We start from the raw sequence: 13,755 nt of genomic DNA, 5'->3' as shown, positions 1-13,755 counted from the left end.
TTCATTTGGAGAATTTAATGGCTCCTTCTTATACTTAAGACTGTAAAAGATTTATAATCCCATTACTGAAGTATTTGACAGCAATTTTTACTGGTAGATACTTGTCAATACTTTTTAAAATGGATTTTGTGTCAAGCAATCATGGATGTATTTAGGTTTTGTTGAACAATCAGAACATGAAACTAAAAGAAGGATGTATTTTATTGTGAAGTTGACAACCATGGATAAACCTCTTGAAATATGACAGTTCATATAGTTCTTTCTATTAAACAGGAAATCTGTAATGTGTTATTTTTCTATCTACTCAATTCACTTGTTTTTCCATTCTTTGGCAGTCTTTCATCTTTTATTTTTATTCTTTTTAAACAGAATGTCTACCAATGACTTCACATAAATACTAAGTGCCAGAATATTGCATGAGATAAACTCAGGCTGTGACAAATCAGTGTGTCAAACACCATTAGCTCTTTAGAGTAAGAAAAAAAATGACCAAGGTACTTACTACTTATGACCTTCCATGTTCCTTGTTTTCTTCAGACACTTAAATAAAATAAGAAATTACCAATTAATACAAACATCTTTAAAATGTAATGTTCAAGTTAGGCACTAGAAGGTCCTTACCTTTTTATGTAGAAAATGACAGTGTTGTAGCATTGTGTTTCCCATGTTACAACAGAAAACTTTTCAATCTGTAGCCTTCTTCACGTAACACAGAATTCTCACTTAAATCCATGACAAACACATTTAAGTGGTGTCATGGGTGTTGCCAATTATTATGTTAGCAAATTTTCCAATTTACCTGGCATAAATTCAGTGATTTTTTTGATGAGGCAAGGCATCTTTCTCAGTCAAGTTTTTTTTCCCAATGTTTTAGCCACAAAAAAAAAGTTCAGCTACTTTTTTCACCCATGTCCCACTGATCCATGTTTTGAAAACACTAGCTATACCACATCTTGAGGCAAGGATGCAAAATTTAACCACCAGGTGTTTTTTCAATGAGGGACACCACAGTTCCTGAAGACACTTGTATGCATTTGGACTTCAGATTTTAGAAGTTAATATCTCCAAGCTTGGATACTCAAGTCTCCCACTATGAGCTGACTAGATGGCACGCACATCACTTCCCAACAGTAACTGTACACACTCCTTCCAGGCCAAATTTGTAAGTGAAGCCAGACATTCCTTATAAACAATGAGCAACTGGCTTTTCCTCTGCTGCTTTCAGAGAGAACTCTATTCTCCAGCATACAGCCAGCACGGAAATGGAAGCACTGCAGCATGATCATAGCTGATACCAAAAAGAAGCTGGTCAGATGGTGCTGCTGAGAAATGGCCTTTGATAAGACAAGGCACAGTATGAACACACCAACATGCTGAACTAAGATGTGAAGCTGATTGAGAAAGTAGGAATGGAAAAAGTAGCTACGAAGGAAACAGTGCTGAAACGGAGCTTGGGCACTCATCTGGATGAGAGGGAAAAGGGTCTGCAACAGGGAAGCGTGACACTGGAAGCATCTAGCATGGTGCTGCTTGCAGACAGCGTGGTTAGCAATGGAGTGGCAAAGGGTCTGGAACAGATTGCACGAACAGAAACAAAGGAACGTGAACCACCAGAGGGCTTCCTGCAACTGAGCACATGCACTTCCACTTGGAGGCAAATGGAGGCGAAGATTTCTGATTCTAATCTCTCTGCTGTCGGCACCTGTGAAACTTCCTGGCAAAGTTCCACGAGATTCTGCACGATTATATCAGAGCAGAAAATCTTCCTGAACTGGGATTTGTGAAGTGCTCCTAAGAACTGCCAGAGAAACCACGAGAAAACTGGTAACTGCCTTCAGAGCAGAACTTAAAGGCCAAGAGCTACACAACAAAAGAGGAAGAAAGAACTGTTTCAGTTTGTCGTTTGCATTATAGCACCACTGAGTCAGGCAATACACAGAATGGACAGCATCAGTCATGGCTTTGCTGTATAGTTTCTAAAGCCATAAGGCACAGGCAACATTAACTCTGTTTTTCTACCACCATTCTGCTTGACTTCACTGGTTTAATACTGGTCCTCCTTAAGTCAACTGTGGGTGAGTGCAAGTGAGATAAGAAGACAGGATTTAGCTTGTATACACAGCCATGACTCAGTCAGCAGCACGCTTGGTTTGACAGGAAGCAAGGAACAGCCTAGATGGAAAAACACACACATTATGTGAAACAAAGTGTAAATGACCATCACGGGGAACAGGCCTAAGGCACTAACCTCACACATTGTATGTGTCCACCTGTCTCTCCTGGAAGCCAATGTCCCTAAAAAAAAGTTTGACCTTATATTTTGATGCTGGGATCTTCTTAGTTATATTCCACTGAGTTCTATATAACACTCCTATGCCTTTAATATAATATTTGTAGAGATTTTTTTTTTTACTTCAAAATGAGGACTGTATGAGAGCTATTAGGCCAGTGTTTTCATGGTATGAAAATAAGGGTATGCAATCCTTCCTGCTGTGAGGCATTATGGCATTTGGGGTGTTTGAGGCTACATGACCTGCTGGCATAGTGCTGTATGGCTGATTAGGGTGGAAGGAAACAAAAGTGGAGCCTTACCTACACTACCTGTTGGGAATGGCTCCTGGCATGTGGTATCCCCCAAAACATGCCAGGAGAGAGAAGGGCCCTATAAAGTTCTAGGTGATACAGATAAAAACTATGCCAGGAAGACTGCAGCAATTAAACAGCGGGAACAAGCAGCAGCTCAGTCCCTGCGTCCATTTTATTTCCAAAACAGAGGTAGATTTTGGTCTTAAATGAGAATTCAGTTTGTACAAAGACAGCTTAGTAAGCACTAGAATTGGGAAAACAGAACTGTGATTGCTCAAAAACGAACCAGATGACTTTTGATAAGGTTTGCAGTGTTCACCTATGATTCCCATTGATGTTCCTGGATCCCATCCATTCCAGCTGAGTTTCACCTTTCAATGTGATTAACACGCTGGAAAACCTAGATATGCACTACTGTTATGCCATTCTTTAGCTGTTAATTTAGACCATAAATATGCATTTGCTTTAGGTCCCACTGATCTCAATGGTAACCCTAACAATTTCCATTCACACAGACCTTATTTCAAGTTAGATAAACTTGTATATTTGCAGCACTGTAAACCAATTCATAATGCATGTTTCAGCATCACACTTAAGCCCTGCTGAAATGGAAACAGTATATATTAACGTAGACATTAAAATCAGGAATGAAATTAGAGAAACATAATAAAGGAGCTGTATGTAGCTGATATGCTACCACAAGAATTCTCGTGGTTGTAGAAAAGTTCTGCTGCAAATGTATCAACTTTTAGCTTGTCATGTTAGGATTTTATTTTTAAGAAACATCCACGCTTACTAGATAGGTCATATCCTTAACTGGATTTTCAGGAGGAGCTCAGAACTGTGGGATCTTTGAGGTCAACTTCCTCAAAGCACATGCACAGCCCATTTGTATGGGCAGAAAGTTGAGCACCTGTGGCAGAAGGCCAGAATAGATTAATTTTAATGAACTTGAATGCAAAACTCATGTGTGTAGAAGATGGAGGTAGAGACAAGTTATGCAGGAGAATGCAAAAGTATGCATGGGTGGAGTTAGGAAAGCCAAAGCCATGCTGGGGCTGAAACTAGCAAGGAACACAAAGGTCAACAGCAGTGATTCTGTGAAAATTTGTATAATGTAAATCAAGATGAGACTGGAGAGCAGCAAATTTGCTGCTGCCACTGGTTTAACACAGACTTTCCACAAGAACAGTGTAAATGGGCAGAGGAATAACACTGCATCAACTGTGTGTGTGTGCGTCTGCATGTGAAGCTACACACACACAAGATAAAAAAAAGTGCAGATGTTTTCTTCTTAAGAATTACCTACAATATTTTCACCTGTTGGTCATACTATTTATCTTCATTCATAGCTGAAACTTAACAAACAGTTTTCATTCTTCAGATTTTGCTACATGTGCAATGTGAATTGTCCCTGCACTCATTTAAAGGGGCCATAATTCTCTAACTTCATATGTTGTTACTGTCTATTCCAAGCCCAGGAAGCAAAGAGAGTTAAGATACTGGTTCAATGTAACAAATGAGATTATTATTAAAAGTATCTGGGATAGCTGAAAGCAGTGAGATCTTTTTTTAAAGAAATCCCAAAGTCTAAGTCTAGCCACAAAAAGTGAGAGATGCTAATAAAAGGGGACTGGAAATAGCCCATGGAAGTATCTAGGAATTAAAAGGAACATTTCATAACAAAGAATCCTTATGTTTGTGAAATGGTGGCCATGAGGTTGCAGAGAACAAAGAATGAGCACATGACCTTTGACTACTTTAGGTTTTGAACTCTATCATGCTTTCAAAGATAAAGACATAAATGTCCCAAACAGAAGTAACAAGAGGGTTGCTCTTTGCCAAAGCTGACTACAATGGAAGCATATGACACTAAGTAGAGTCCAACAATACCTTCCCCCAAAACTGCAGTCAAAAGTAACCTATACTGTCATAGAGCTTTATATATAAAACAAGCTTAATTTGCCAGAAGGAGGTGACATAAGAGACTTTTTTATCTTCCCAGTGTATTAAAACAAACAAAAAAAAAAACAAACCCACAAAACCCCAAAAAAGTTATGATAAATAATAATACACTGACACCAATTAAAAATAAAATAAAAATAGCACTCACCACCCCATCAGAAGCATTTTTATCAGAAAGTTCCCATTATCTTTGATGATGAAGAATTACACAACATTACACAACACTTGTGATCTCCATGACAGACCACCTTTATCTTGGTAAACAAAAGGCAGGGATACTTTAGATAGGGGAGGAAAGCAAACATAGGTGCTCTATAGTGCTCCTTTCCCTAGCATGCTGTTAATAGCTGACTGTTCACAAATCCACATTTACTGCTGCACAGTGCTGCATCTGAGGCATCCTGAAGAAGTCCACACAGGGCTTCAGTGATTTTGCAAGTACTTCCCAGGGTTTTTTGAGGCAGGCAGATACTATCTCAGTTTCAGCATTAAATCTGAGCTGGCCCTATTCATAACAAGTCTGCCCAGAACTCAAGGGATCACAGTGATGCATCCATCCCACACAGAACCAGCTGGGTTCACAACCCCTGCTGAAACCTTGAAAATCCCCAACAGGCCCTCTGAGGAGCTACCAGGAAGCCATCATGTCCCACAAACATCCCTGTTTGCAGACTGACTCCAGAGAGGACCAGCACAGCCCATCAGCCTGGACACTGTGAAGTACAGACCAACTGTTTCTAGATTCAGCCTGGCTTCAGAAGCCATACAGCTGCATCCAGGCAGTGCTAACACAATGGGCTGGAACCACGATGGTCCTGCAAACAACCAACTATGGCAGCTCTGCATCTGTGGCAGAGCTTATCTGGGTTGTAAGGCTATTTACTCACAAATTATTTCCACCAGAAGACAAAATAGCTGGAATGAACACAGAACAAATTTCTGGCATAGTGCATCACCTTATGTCCCTATTAAGATATTTTATTAGCCATGATGCTGGAATGAAACTTGATGGAGGATGCTGTCATTAGCAAGTAGCATTTCTGTTTCTATGGAAAATCCTCTGACTCTTTATAGTCTCCAAGACCATTTGAGTACACCATCTACATTCTGCTGTGCCAACACAAAAATGCTTTCATTGTGTTTTGAGTGATTTAAACTCCAGCATACCCTAGGCTTACCTTCCAGCTCATGTTCTGTACAACATTTGTACATGCTTGCTTCTCGCTTCTCTTTTTTAGCTTCATTATATTATACTTTTGCATCGTAAGTTGTCAAGTTTCCCAAATCTGAACAACTTTATACAAATGGTATCTGAAGATTATTTATAACATGGTATGAACGCCTTCTCTCCAGCAGCTAAACTGAATACACAGAACTGCATATTCTCAATCTCATGCAGATACTTTTTCTTTTCCAATAAGTGTAAATGTAAGAAGTATCATCTAGTGAGGTGAAATTCATATCTTAAGATCTGAAGCTCAGATCCTAATTCAAATACCTCTCCTTGACTGAGCATTGGTTACACTGCTCTTCTGTGCTCTTACCTTAGCTAACAGATCTTACAGACGAAAGCAGGAAGCAGAGACAGCAAACAGGAATCAATTCAACTGTGAAGACTGTATCTGAAAAGTGTTGATCTAATCACAACTTCTCAGAACCAAGAGATGAACTGAAATATTTGCAAAAATGTTATAAATGCTGATCTACAGATCAAGTTTAACAACCCAAGATGACCTAGATAGTTATGTAGGGAGGCAGTATTGAACAACATGTTCTTTTGAGATGTATCCAGAAACAAGACAAGGGAACAGAACGAGAGGCAGAGCCCAATTCAGCAACTTCTATGTGAAAGTAATGTGAAATACAGTCTACACTTTAACTGGTAGCACTGCACTCCCAGTTTACTGTCCTTTCAAAGCAGCTAATATGTTCTCTGGTTCTTCAAACCCCACACTCTCTGCACCCTAAACCCCTGCAACTTATAACTTCAAATATGGCACAATCATGTATTGCAGCTGTTTTACTTAATATAACAGTTTTATTAAAATGACTGATCTTCCAAGAAACAATGAATGCAGTAATAGTACAGTGGTACCAAGTACAAAAAATAAGAAGAATTTTAAGCAGTTCTATCTGTAGAAGTTAAAAGTGATAGCTTAATTTATGTAAAATACTCTGAAGGGAAGAAAATGTGCTTAGGTGAGGGAATCAATGCCATCTGTGCCTTCAATAGCTATTGACTGACAACCTATCTCCCCCACTCTGCTCACGGGAAGCTGTGATCAAACTGAATCTAGTAAATGGCCCTCCAGAACAAGAAGCAGTCTCACTGCAAGATGACGATTAGGCAGGGCAGAGTTATATTTTCTCTGGTCTGTCTACAAACACACAGACTAGGATCTTCAAATTGTGTTCTACTTTGCTTTTCCCAAACAAAAGCGAATAGAGCAGCCTATTGATCTGAATTATGCATATTGAGAAAGCAGAAAGAGCAAAGTCTGGGCCTATATAGGCGTTCAACATCAAGATTGTATATAGATTTACAAGTATTCCTACTATTAATCACATGAACAGCAACTACTGTAATTCAGCTAAAATTTAAGTTATATCAGTAAGCTAATGTTTATCAGTAAGAAAAATGATGAGATTTAATTTTTCCTCTAAAGCTCTTGAGGTTCATCCTTGATGTTCTAATCCCAACACTGAGCTTTAAATCCAGGATTTTCATTTAGTTAGCCTCCTCACTGATGCAATTCAATTTTTTATTAATTCCAAAAGTTTGCAGAATTAGTCAGCAAGTGCTGTGCAGAACTTCCTTCTACTTTTGGTCTGTTTCTTTGTCTCAAACAAATTCACAGCTTTGCTACTTATCCTCAGAAGCATATATGTTACAGATTATCCACAACTACTCAGAAGAAGAAATACCACAATCTTATAAAAGGGGTTGTATCAACAGAATCACTCTTTCAACCTATTTCAGGAGCTGACATCTAGAAATAGCTTCACATGTTCTTAAAACCAGCATAGAGCAAAACAGCATCTGTTATTCAGAGAGGAACCCCTGCTATATTCATACACCTGGTAGGTGCTGAGGAGGAAACAAATTATGCTGTTTGACCCCCAATTATCTACTGTGATGCCTAAATTTCCATATAAGTCTCTCAATAATAAGCCCCTGTACAGATAGTGAATAGAACCTCCAAAGAGCAAGTCTGAGCCCCTAAACCACAGCCTCAACACTGAGCACACAGAAATTACAGTTTCTGCATGAAGCACCTGAACTGGATGGCTAAATGATGCAGTAAGAGCACTTCTCTACTCCTCTTAGAACTGGGATTTCAAGGTGGTCTGTTGAATTACTGGGGAAAAAAGATTCAGCAGCACACTCAGTAACACACTGTGCTTGGGACACAGACACATCTGTAAGCTCACTGGAACCAATTTTTTCTTTCACTGCAAGCACTTCTGGAACTAATATTTCTATATACAATTTATTCCATTTCCATCTCCCCTCTATCAAGGTTTAAGAGATATCCCAGAAAAAAATAATTTGTTCCATTCCACTTACTCATTTGTCTTGATCATTCAAAGGATAAAAGAAAACTAATTAAAACCTAAATTCAACATGCAGAAAAACCCCAACCATGTACTCAAAAACATCAGAGGCGTCAGAGAAATTGGACTTTGTTTTCCAAGGAGGTAATTTGAGCCAATCTAATACTCCTTTTCCCTTCTTTTTCAAGCTAGTAAATTGTGTTAACAAACCACAGTAATACAAGCAGGTATCTTAAATGACTATGGCTGTGTGATTAAAGACTTGAACCATTAGAAACCATGAACAAGGTATGAAAAAATCTGGATGTTTTGGATCTTCTTTTGTCATTTTACAGTGCTACCTGGAAACCTGTCTGCAAACAGTGTATCCAACAAAATCACTACTACTGCTACTGACATTAAGTATACAATGAACCGTCTTTCACTGAATTTTACACTGACCCCTCATACTCTCTTTGCAGGGCAGATGACGAAGAGCTACTGCAGAGAGTACTGTTAAGTTACTTCATTCCAAAAACAATTATCATTCTTCTAATGTTTCAGAATACACAATTAACACAGGAAATAGTTCTGCTTAATTTCCTGGTGTAGTCTAAACAGAGAATGATATCCAGGGCCCCGTTTCTTATGCTGTCATTTAGTCTTTTATTTCTATTCCCAGCTCTGATACATACAAGTTAATAGAAGACAGTAGCAGATAAACAGAGAAAATTTATATATTGGAAATTTATTGCTCACTTATACCTAGAACTTAATCTGAAATGCACTAATTTTCAGCACTCAAGTGGTTAGAGGTAAGTTTTAACCAACACACACACACACAAAAATCAGGCACAATGTCACCATTTTTTTTAAAAAACTGGTTTTGCTTCCACAAAGTGCAAAGACCAAGTCAGCCATTAACATTCCTCTCTAAAAACCAATTTTGTGCCTATTCAGTGCTCTATGTCTGTCATATTATTCCAAAAACTATTAAGTCAAACTTACAGCCATAAGTCATCTCCTTCCTAGAGCATAACATGTATTGGAATAACACTTGAAGCTGGGTTGGTTTGTTTGTTTGATTTTAGAAAAGTTGAATAACAAATTCCTAAACCCAGCGGTTTATCACAAAACCTCTGATAAGAATGGCACATGCAGTCACTACACAGTACATGTATTCTCAGAACAAAATATTTCAAAGAAATGCTGGTAGGCTCATAGTTAGAAGATTGATGAGCAAACAATAGCCTTTTCTAGGTAAGTTAATTTGCATGTGCTTCATCATTTACATAAAGACACAGATATTGAATATACATAAAATTATTTTTAAATTCCTTTTTCAGGTTATACTGATTTTTCAGCTGATTATTGTGAAATAATATACAAACAGCACACAGTATCAGTTTTTGCCCTCACATAGCATCTTTTACTTGACACCTAGTATTCCTCTCATGTTTGTGAAGAACACTAAGTGAATGTCCTTTGGAAAGAACCAGGTAAGTATCGTAGAGTACTGTGTGACTTTTATTGAACAATAAGTCGTTGAGTGGCAGGTCCAACCTCACTCTACAAATGAGCAATGCTGGGGATATATGCAATCCAGCATTTAATCTCATTCTATATGCAGACTTGTTTCATATCTCTGAAATGACTACCAAATTGTTTTGTAACACACATTTGTTCTCTTAGTTTAAAAAACAGTATTTTTAAACTTAGTAGCTGAAAACTACTAAAGAAAATGCCATATGGAACACCTGCTGCGCATAAGTTATAAAAGACAATATGAAAATGGGCTTTGTGACACATTCTACCTGTAATCTGTCTAGAGTCTTAACCTTAGGAATCCTTCCATTTGTAGAACCTGTGAGAAAAGCAGTGGATGTATGAAAAAGAATCATGAAATTCTTTTCACATGTATGAACAAATACGGTTTTAGAAGTTCAAACTAATGTCTCTCTTATTTAGACACCCTATCTGCTGACACAGTCAACACTCAAGTTTTTGCCTCCCTCCTCCCTTTTTATTCATGCAGTAGCTGGGAAGCAATGCCATTATACCCTGAGGGGGACAATGCAGGGGGAAGGAAGAGAGGAAAAGAATTTTCACTAGATTCCCTCGGGAGATCATTTTATATCCATAGATAAGAGATCAGATTAATAAAACAGTTTTAGCATACCCAGCAACAACAATATAGGGTGATGTTCTTTCACCGCCCTTTGAGTAAACACCACGATCAATGCAGACTGTATATTCTTGATAGCTGCATAGGCCACTCAACTGTTGCATTACTGTTGTCAGATCCTGGCACACCAGCTGACTGTCTCTAGAGCAGCAGTGATCCCTATAAAGCGATGCAAGATGGACCAGAGTACTGTTTCAGTGGCCCAGAACAGACAGATCCCAAGGCTGACATAAACAATTGTGTAACTGGTCAAAATGCCCCTGGGTTTGCCATGGTTAATTATAGCCACAGGAAAAAACTACTCTGATGCTATTACTACTAGCAACTCCTAAAAGGTCATCTGTTTCTATTGTTCTTGATTGCCTGGTTCTTTACTTAACATTCTTCACTCTCCAGGCTTTTGTATTTTTAATGCTTCTGCATCACGTGGCATAATTTTGTATTTAGAGTGATTTTATGCTTGAGAAGCGCAAAAAAATCAAGAATCAACTCCTTCAGAGCAACACTGTTGGAGAAGATTTTTCAAAAAGTCTTAAAAGAGACTTTGAGGACATTTCTCGACTTCTAGTTTAGCTGAGACGTTAGCACATTTTTTTCTGCCAACTCATACCAACAGCTTTCAACACTAGTTGAAGAGTGAAAAGAGCTGTTATTATTCATTTCTTCCAGAAAAAGGTTACTTGGGAATTCATCAGAACAATTTAGCAGCCCTGTAGAGAGCATAGATTACAGAGAACTGGCAAGATGGGTGGGTTTGAAACTCTGCTAAGGGGGAGAAGACCCTGTGGTAGGGTTCAACAGAAATTCTACTTTGCCTCCACACCCCAATAATATAATCAGGGCAGGGGAGGAGGGGAGAGAGAAAAAGGGAATGAAAAACGGTAAAAGAAATTATTTCCCTTCATTCAGTCATAACTGGTCTTCTTGAACCTGCAAATGTTCAGTAACCTGCATTTTGAATCTCAGTTCCCATAAACACAATGGAAGAAACTGACATACAAAAGGCACTTAATTCTTTCACAGTTAAGAAGAAGGCAAATTCTATTCTAGAAGAATACCAACATCTAACTCTTTTTGAGTAGAGGGTTTGAACTTTCTGGAGATAACAATGCTTCACCTATGAAGCTGTGACAGTAAAAACAACTTTATAAACTCAGACCAAGGTTTGGCAGCATTTAAGTGCCACATCATCTTCCAGTAGAGCTTGGCGTGGGAAAAATGTGACTGGTTTTACCAGTTATGGCAGTTTACTACTCAAAGGATGATCTCTGTGGCTTCATGCTAAATTCCTTCTTTAGTGCTATTAACATACATCTTAAATTATTAAGTTACTCAGTGTAAACCAATAGGCTACCTTATTCAAACAGCAGTATAAAAAGAAAATAAAATGTCTAAATGAGGTGCTCCTGGACTTCATGCTAAGTACCACTAAGAACTGCAACTCCTAGACCAGTGCCAGGTAGATAGCACTGTCAAGTGGCACTTCCACTCACTCCTCAGGAAGCCTGGATAGACAAAGGGGGAAAAGAATGGATTGCCAGAAAAAAACAGATGAAAGACCACAACCAAATGCAGACAGCACTGAAGACTCCAAAACCCAGCACTCCATTTTTCTCTGCCCAACAATTCTGAAAAGTGATCAAACACAGTTCAGTTTTTCCCTTGCAACAACAGCCTTGCTAGAGCAAAACATGAAACCAGTTTATTTCCAAGAAGTCTGCTCTGGAACAAGAGCCATAGCTGCTTTCTGACCCAAATTAAATAACATCCATCCAGAAACAGAAAGGAAGAAGATAACAGAAAGAAACCTGGGGAAACAAGCAAATAAAACAAAATAAACACAAAAAAATGCAAACAAAAAAAAAAACCCACAAAGAAAAAAACCCAAACAAACAAACAAAAAAACAAACGTAAAACCAACAAACAGGTGCTTCCTGGAAATAAAAGGTCACCTTGGTTTAAAGCAAGGCTCGCAGGCAGGGACAAAATATTACAAACAACAAAACAAAAGAACAACTTAATGCCAAGCTTCCAAAATACCTATACAATGTAACTTCAGGGTAGAAGGTTAAAGGATGTACCCTCAAGATTACCCGATTCAGTTTCACATTTACACATTTGAACTAAAGTAAACCTAAATTACTATTTTTAGAGGGTCCATGCAGGACCTTGAAGCTATCAGTACTAAGTAAAACAGCATGGAACAAGAGACTTATTTACATTTGGTGCTGAGCATACACACAGTGATACCGATAATTAGGAGAACACAGTGCCCTTCATCCTTTTCTGTTACTAAAAACCGACCTGATGCGCGAAGTAATTTTTGGTATTTCTTCTTCTAAACGACTACAGGAAGTAAACAACATTCATGTACCAGGTAGACTAATGCAGAACAAATCCAATTACTAAAATCAACCATTTCAACAAATATAACCTTTAAACGTGAAGTTTGGGGGTTTTTAACACCCATTCCCATCAGCTCCTAACGCCTCGATGCCTGCGTTGGTTAAGTGACACGACATTATCACAGGCACCCTGCCGCTCCTCTCATTGGCCGGCTCGAAGCCCTCAGGTACACACGAGGGCCGCGCCCTGGCGAACGGCCCCTGCGGGAGCCGGACAACCTGCGCCTCAGGCCGGAGCCGAGCCGGAAACCGCTGAGGAGAAACGGCCGTTTTCCTCTCCAACCTCCCCGCTTCCAGCGGGCATGGCGCCAAAGAGGATGTACGGGAGGCAGAAACGGATAAATGCAATAATCATGGCGAGATAACCGCACGGCGGGAGGGGGGACGCCAGGCAAAAAAGAGGGGCAGATGCCATCTTGTGCCTCGGAAATTTCAGCCCTGGACATGTCCAGCTCCGGCTACACCCACCGCCGAGCCCTGACGGGCACCAGCGCCTCAGGCCCGACCGCCTCACGGCCTCCGGCCCCCCAAGAGACGGGCGTACAGTCCGCGGAGGAGGCGGCGCCCACCCACGGCTGTCCGACACCGGCCGCAGCAGGTGGTGGCGGAGCCCGTTTTCCCCGCCAGGATGCGGTACGGAGTCCAGCGATCCCCCTTCCCGCACTCACCTTGCCCGTTGCGAACGGGAGGGTAGGGCCGAGCTGGAGGCACCTCCACCACCCCTCCAGGTGTTCCGGCGCCGCCGGCGTCACAGCGCCTAACGGAGCCGCCTCTGCCAGCCCCGCAGCGGGGCGGAGCTGCTGCTGCTGCTGCCGCCGCCGCCCGCGCAGCCCCCGAGGCGGGAGGGCGGCGGCTGCTGGGTCCCTGGCGCCCGGTGCCGTCGGCTTCCTGGCTTTAGTGTCGGCCAGGCCCTGCTTCCTCGTCCTTCCCCGGACTCTCCGTGAGGGAGGCCTGGGGGAAAGGCAGCAGGAAAATCACCCGGTTTGGAGCCCTTCCGAGGCTCCTCACTGCCTCTGCCAAAACCCTTCTTCTGCTGGGGACCGCAGGTGTTCCATGAGGAGCATCGAGGAAGAATTAAAA

General features: G+C 40.5%; 1 protein-coding gene across 5 annotated transcripts in view; it reads right to left on the bottom strand.

The window, feature by feature from the left end:
• Positions 1-13,495, bottom strand: part of ICA1 (islet cell autoantigen 1) — a 71,163-nt gene extending 57,668 nt beyond the window's left edge. For 2 of the 5 annotated variants that reach the window (XM_057432529.1, XM_057432531.1), the window contains exons 1-2: positions 13,344-13,471; positions 503-540 (exon numbers count right to left, since the gene is read on the bottom strand). In XM_057432529.1, the coding sequence (XP_057288512.1) occupies positions 503-519 (17 nt within the window). In that variant the 5' untranslated portion in view covers positions 520-540; positions 13,344-13,471. Of the gene's footprint in view, positions 1-502; positions 541-13,343 lie in introns of all 5 variants that reach the window. The other 3 variants (XM_057432532.1, XM_057432533.1, XM_057432530.1) reach the window with 3 other exon arrangements.
• Positions 13,496-13,755: the final 260 nt, after the last annotated feature.

The sequence above is a fragment of the Pezoporus wallicus genome, unplaced genomic scaffold (assembly GCF_028554395.1).
Source record: "Pezoporus wallicus isolate ANWC-B61680 ecotype Strahan unplaced genomic scaffold, APGP_CSIRO_Pwel_v1 scaffold_2584, whole genome shotgun sequence".
Lineage (NCBI taxonomy): Eukaryota > Metazoa > Chordata > Aves > Psittaciformes > Psittacidae > Pezoporus > Pezoporus wallicus.
Note: the sequence above shows the minus strand (reverse complement) of the source record. Positions and strands in the feature narration are given on the sequence as shown.